Consider the following 6707-nt stretch of genomic DNA (forward strand, 5'->3'; position numbering starts at 1 on the left):
TTTTGCCGGGCTACGTGGTGAGAAAGACCGCTACCGTGGTACGGAGGTTTAACGAATAAACTTTTAACTAGGGGAAACTCCCCGACGAACGCGACGGCAACTTCTTTAACGACCGGTTCGTATTTCGCGCCGAGTAAGAATTCAAAATCGACAACTACCAGCGGTCTTTCCATGATGGTTCTGTTGGCTGATACCCCCTCTGACTCAAGGTAAATCCGCTTCTTAAATAGGGTCTCCACGCGATTGTCATTACTCCATTGGTTCCTCGTGAACCTATCAGCGAAGGAGGTCAAACTCCGCCCCCTATAGCGATGTTCCATATAGAGCACGCAGTATTGTCCGCAAACTTTGCTTCCCACGGCCTGTAGACGACGTCTATTGTAGAGTATTTTCGAGGAATGTTTTCTCAGGAACTTTTTTATCGTGGGGAGGGTCACCGGACGACCCGCCGAGTCAAAGTACCCGGCCCTCCTGAAAGCGTCTAGGTAAATAGCTACCCAATGAGTCCCGGGCCCATCGTGAGGATCGAGGTTAACGACCAGGGAGGCGGGGAAGGAAGGGATATATTCGGGGAGTCTATCGGAAGCAAAGGCACCTTGATACCCGGGTAAATGCCCGAGGATCTCGTTTATTTCTAACGTGTTCATTTTAATAATCAATCACCACGTTGCGGTCTTTGTCTATCTGCATTAAACTATGGAATTCCCCGTAAATAACGACCGAAACCGATTCAGTGAGCGGGGTTTCGAATCCCAACTCGATACGTAACTGTCCCCGTCTTACGGGGTTCCAATGAGAGTTGTCACTCGCGGAAAGATCAGGCGTGATATCAAAGGCATATAGAGTATACCCCCTCGGATATTCTGAGTGCGATATACTATTCCCATCATCTTTAAAATGTATATTAGTCCCCGTAAACAAGGTGTAATATTCACGGGCAAATTGATTCTGGGAAAACTTGGGCTGGAGAGGTTTGCTCGGAACCGCGTCCGAATCAACGTAGAGAGATAAGAAATTTAACCCGAATGGTTGAAAGTTATAAGGATTTTTATGAAAATCGCCCGCGCAAGCCGTATGCGAGACTAGGCCGATAATAACGCGTTGAGGGAGCGGTCCCAGCCACACATTGTCGAGACTCGTATTTGAAACGCCGGTGAGCAGTACGTGGCTTTTCACTTCGGTTCGGGTAAAGGGGTACTTCGCGGTGGCGCCTAAGAGAGCGTTTTCGTGAGCCAGAATGATTTGAGGACTTATCTTGCATTTCCGTATTTCCAAAGTAGCGTCCGTTATAGCGATCTTAAAATTCCCCACGTTTAACGAGGGGTCTCCCATAAGGACAAAGGCCGTTTTACTCCTTGAAAGTCGAACTTTAATTTCCACCCCGCTTAGAAGGTATTTCGGAATGTTGAAAAGGTCGGCGTATATTGCCCCTACTAAGGAAATTTCCTTTGAATCCTTAATAGCTGCTTGACGAATCTTGCTCCCCGAGTTGGTAATTATATCGTCAAACTTTCCGGCAGCGTCTTTGGCGTAGAGACACGAAGTCAGGTGAGAAGTTTTAGCCTCGCCAGAATAGTTCAAGAGCGATTCTAAATAGGCTCGGTATGAATATCGACTTGTCGAGGGCGTGATTAAATTGTCGTTCAAGTAGATTTCAATTTGATCGAAGAGACTATGCATTAGGTTATTACAAGTTGATAATTTAACGTCGGGGTCTAAATTAGCCCCATTCTCCCGCGTTACTTTACATTTAACGTGAAGGAGACTCATCGCGAGATCCGTATACTCGGGGCTTTTAGGGATACAAAATTCAATCTGGGAATCATCTCGTAGCGTAGAGATCGGTCGATAGAAAGTTGGAGTCGCGCTTTCGACGCTAGTTTGCACGGGGGTGACCGAGAACAGGTCCAATTCCGATTTCAAGGCTTCAACTTTGTACATTTTGGTTCTTTTTAGTTGAGGGAAAAAATGTCACGAACGTGTTTCGTGGGCTTCCGACGAGCTACTGCCCCGATTCTGCGTTTAACGGTCCTTTTTCTAGTTTTCCTCCTGCTCGTTGTTTTCTTCTTCTTGCTTCTCGTTTTAGTTCTCCTACGCTTTTTCCGTCCCGAACCGCTTTGTCCGGTTATCCCTTCTAGAGCTTCACCGAAACGTTTCCTCGCCGAAGATTTTATATTTTCCCCCGCAACGGCGTCATTGAGAATTTTACTGCCGACCCCCAACGCTTGTTTTCCTATATACTTCGCCCCTCTAACTAAAAGAGGGGAGGCCCAGCGGAAGAGCCCCGAGAACAGACTTCCGAGACCGTGCCCTTTCTGATAAGCCGCTCCTTGATAGAAATTAGACCCCCCAGTTTGCGCTTGATTAAGATAATAATTTCTATAGGGACAGGACCCCCGCGCGTCGAGGACATCCGGCTTAGGCATCTTGTTTCCGTAGATGTAGTTTAACCGTCAGAGACCCGAAGGCAAATGGCGCCGGTTTCCCCTGAGGGTTCATTATATGTACTTGGATCGTGTCGAAATAGCGTTTGGAGACTCGCACGTAATGAGGCACGTCATAAATTTTCCCGACGTTATCTCCGAACGAGCCTTCTACGGGGACAATCCTAACGAGAGGAACGAGAGTGTCACCCACCGTTTGATCTTCGACGATATTAGTATAAACGTAAAGTTGAGGGGGGATTTGAAAGCCTATAAGGGCCGGCCTAGCGCCCCGGTAACCCCTTTCCAAAGATTGAATCCCGGGATCGAAGCCCAATGTCATGGCTAGACCAAAATGAAATTGCACTAGTACGTTATGACGAAAGGGGCTTATTCGAACTCGGCGAGTGATCTCGTTATATTGAAGAGACGTCTTCATAACTTTAATAATTTCGTTTATTATCTTAATTAAATGTTCGATGGAAGAATAGTATCCTATGGGTACCCTATAAACGTGGGAGGTCCCCCTGGGTCTTCTAGGCTGAGCCGCGCATTCGGCGATCTGAGCTTCACCCGTAAGAGTTTCTCCGTTTTTGGCGACATCGAAAATCTGCTCAGTTTTTTTCCCTTTCGGATTTTTTTTCCCCGGCGTGGTAATTTTAAATGTTATTCCCAAACTAGGTTGATCGGCTTGAGGCGGCTCTAGGTTTTTTTCGATGCTAGTCTCCGGTTCATTTTGCTTGACTTCGATTGGAGACGGGTTACATTCGACAGGAGGGATTTCGTCGACAACCATGAAAACGATAGTGTTTTGTCCCTCGAGGACGTTGAAGAACGCGCTAGTGTAATTTATCTCAGCTAGCCCGCACTCCCAAGACCCCGCCAATTCGACAGGTTTCGGTAACGCTGAGGTATAGGACGCCATCGTATTGTCGGCGTAAACCCGCATGCTAGCGTTTGAAGGTAATGTCAGATACATCTTTTTTCTTGACCCACGAGTTCGCGTTCGACGGATATCCTACGAAACTGACAAAGTATTCGACCTGATTTTTGCGTTTCCGAGACTTGAGAATTTTATCGATCTTGTATAGTCGAGGTTTAGCGAATAATTGCAGTTCTTCCTGATAGTAACGTCCCTTTATTCCCTCCCCCGTTAAATCTTCGATCGTGTAAAGGGGCGGGTCTAAATTTACGAGGCGGGTGATTTTAAAGACTTCCTTTGACCAGGTACCGGGGTAGGCTTTATCAAAGACCCCCCTGTATTTGCTGATACGACAAAAGTCACCGACTTTAAGTTTAGGTTGACGTCGGCTTTTCACGGGGATTTCCTTGTAAATTGTTTTAAATACTTTCAGAATATTATCCGGTTTCACGTCTAGAGGTGACATTTTTATAGTGGAATGTTTAGTGGTATTGTAGCTATGAATTAAATCAGGGAGGACGTCCAAGTATCGATAGGTGTTATTAGCAGTGAAATATTTATACATTTTAGCCTTTAGCGTACGATTTAGTCGCTCGACCATACACGCTTTGATTGTATCGTTTTCGCTAGTAAAGAATTTAACTTTTTTACTTTTAAGGAAATCCTGATATTTTTTCCCCGTGAACTCCCCCCCTTTATCGGTTTGAACTTTAAGAGGGGTGAGATCCTCGAATATTTTCTCGGTCGCGGCGATTACGTCTTCGGCTTTCTTACTTTTTAAAGGGACTGCCCACGCGCGTCGCGAGAATGTATCGATACATACTAGTAGGTAATTAAAGCCGGAATTGTGTTCGGAAATGTCTCTCATGTCCGCCAAGTCCATTTGAAACTGGTCGCCAATATTAGTTACAAAAACCTTGCTCCTTTTAAATTTCCGATAGGCGGTCTTATGTAACGTGTACGATTCTTGCTTCGTTAACCATTTTTCTACCGTTTCCCGGGGAATACCTCTGTCTTTCACGGCCTGATAAAGTTTTTCCAATCCGTCGAAACTCGCGGGATGTTTTGGATCGTAATAAATTTTTTTCAAGACTGCCTCGGGGTTAGAAACTCTTCCCATATTGGTTGTTCCGTTTTCCTTTTTTTCGCGCCTCTATTGATAACCCCTTTCGATAAGTCCCGGGGTTTAAATTGGAGCGGAGTCCGAACGACTGATGCTTTTCTAGGTTTCGCCGAAAATGTGATTTTTTTCTTCTTCACTCGCGGGATGGTTTTCTTGAATGATACCGTAGGCGTGAACAAGGCGTCGAACTCGTTCCAACCGGTGGGGGGGAGGCGTTCGTTTTCTATTTATAGCCCCAACGGCGTAACTTACGAGCGTAGCGATATCTGACCCGGGCACGCGCGTTTGATCTATAAACAACTCGCCTTCACTCGACCACGAAACTTTATCGCCTAAGCTAATCAATCGGCTAATTAAGTCCTTCGCACTCGCTCTAAACTGAATCGGAACGAGATTTAAGAAGGCCGTGTCCTGCCCGGTTTCTTTTCTATTTTTTGGCTTCGTCGCTATATCCTTAATGTTTTGATATCGATGGAACATCTGCTCGAATAATTTAACTTTATCCCTAATGTCAAGATTGGAATTGAGTACGTCGGTCATGCTATTATTTAATTCATCCACGGAGGACCCTAACGGATGTGGAAACGAAAATTGGGGGGTATCTCGAGAGGGGATGAGAACATTTTTATTATTATTATTATTATTATTATTATTATTATTTTTTCCTAACGAGTCGAGGGGGACTAAGGCTAACTTTTGAGCGTACATTTTTTTATTTCCTTAAGAACGACCTAAAATCCCACTGAGGGCTGAAATAACGGTGGGGATGAGAATACTTAGAATCCCGTGACCTTTTTGAACTAAAATTAATTTCTTCTTACGCCAGGCTACTTTTTTAGAGGCTACCTGTCTAATGAATTTCTTTTGTTTAGCTAGTTTTCGTTTCTGACAAGGGTTTAACTTTAAATTCCCTTTCAAAGTATTATCGCAGCATTCAGCAATAGCATCAATTAAGGGTTTTTTAGCGTGATGGAGAATAGCGCGTCGTTGTTTAAAATTTGATCTACCTAGGGCCGAGAGAAAATCTTTGTGTCCGGCAACCAGGGCCGGCATTTTCGAACTGGTTAGGGACTTCTTCCTCTCCGCTGACTTTATACTCCCTACTTTTTTTTCTTAGGGATATAGACCATTTCGGTTTCGTCGGGGAAAATATCCGTTCTTAAACGGAAGTCATCGGGGCACTCCTGCCTATTGTCGATAAGAATATAGCCGTGAGGGCGTTTGGTCGCGTCGAGATAGGCCTCGATAGCGAAGCGGTAATTGGCGCCTCTAAGTTGACGGAATAATATAGCGGGTTGAAGTTGGTCACGAGGGTTCTTGAACAAAACAATGTAATTCGCGTTCAGCGAAATTTCGCGCGCATCCTTTGTTTTTGGGAAAATGTTCTGGGTTATAAATACGAAGCTTATATTACGGTGGTGAACGCCTTTCGTGAAGAAAGCTCCGATTTGACCATTGTTCTCGTTCATTAAATCGTCGGCGATGAGGAGAATGTGTTCGCCTTCTTCACCAGGGTAATCATCGAGATTGGGGACTCCTTCTCGGAACACTACGGAGTCTTTTAAAGTGTCATAAAGTGTTTGCCACTCGCTATAATGCCAAAATATTTTTGTCGGCGGGGGGGAAATCATTTCATCTTTATTTTTTATAATTCGCGCCATCAAAACGGACTTCCCGCTACCGCTCGGCCCGCTCAGAAGAGCGGAGAAAGGACCATACAGTGGTAACATGCTTTTATTAAATGAGGTCTCTAAGTTAAACTACATCGATATTTAAGAAACAAACCGTTCGGGTAAAAATAAAAATATGAGTTTAGCGGTGTTCTTTACTTAATACTGATGCTGCCATTTTAAATGGGACTTATCGTCTAATACGGGTTACATTATAGGTTAATAGTTTTAAAGCCATAACGACTTATCTTTCGAATATGATGGATAAAAACAGTTAATACCGAAACTTCGCGTATAAGGGTAATTAACCAATAATTCCTTTTACAGGCATTCTATAAACGGGTTGTACCCGAATATTAGGATATGTTTTTTCATTCTGAACTAGTCATTTTTTTTAAAAATATTATTCTTTATATCCGAACGGTAATGTTTCGAAATTATCGATAACGCGTAATTTATTGACAACTGGCCTATATTTTTTAACTTGCTTTACAGTTACCACTGTATGATCATTTAACCGACAAATATGATGGGGGATTTCGATTTCTTTCTCGAGAGTGGGCGCGTCT

At 44.1% G+C, this 6707-nt stretch overlaps 1 protein-coding gene across 1 annotated transcript; it reads right to left on the minus strand.

Annotated features, from left to right (window-relative positions):
* Nucleotides 1-648: 648 nt before the first annotated feature.
* On the minus strand, nucleotides 649-1941 carry LOC149939192 (uncharacterized protein F54H12.2-like). Its single transcript, XM_090179037.1, has one exon. The coding sequence runs from the start codon at nucleotides 1939-1941 to the stop codon at nucleotides 649-651; it is 1293 nt and encodes a 430-aa protein (XP_090035163.1).
* Nucleotides 1942-6707: the final 4766 nt, after the last annotated feature.

The sequence above is a fragment of the Leiobunum rupestre genome, chromosome 6 (assembly GCF_980474605.1).
Source record: "Leiobunum rupestre chromosome 6, qqLeiRupe1.1.hap1, whole genome shotgun sequence".
Taxonomy (NCBI): Eukaryota; Metazoa; Arthropoda; class Arachnida; order Opiliones; family Sclerosomatidae; genus Leiobunum; species Leiobunum rupestre.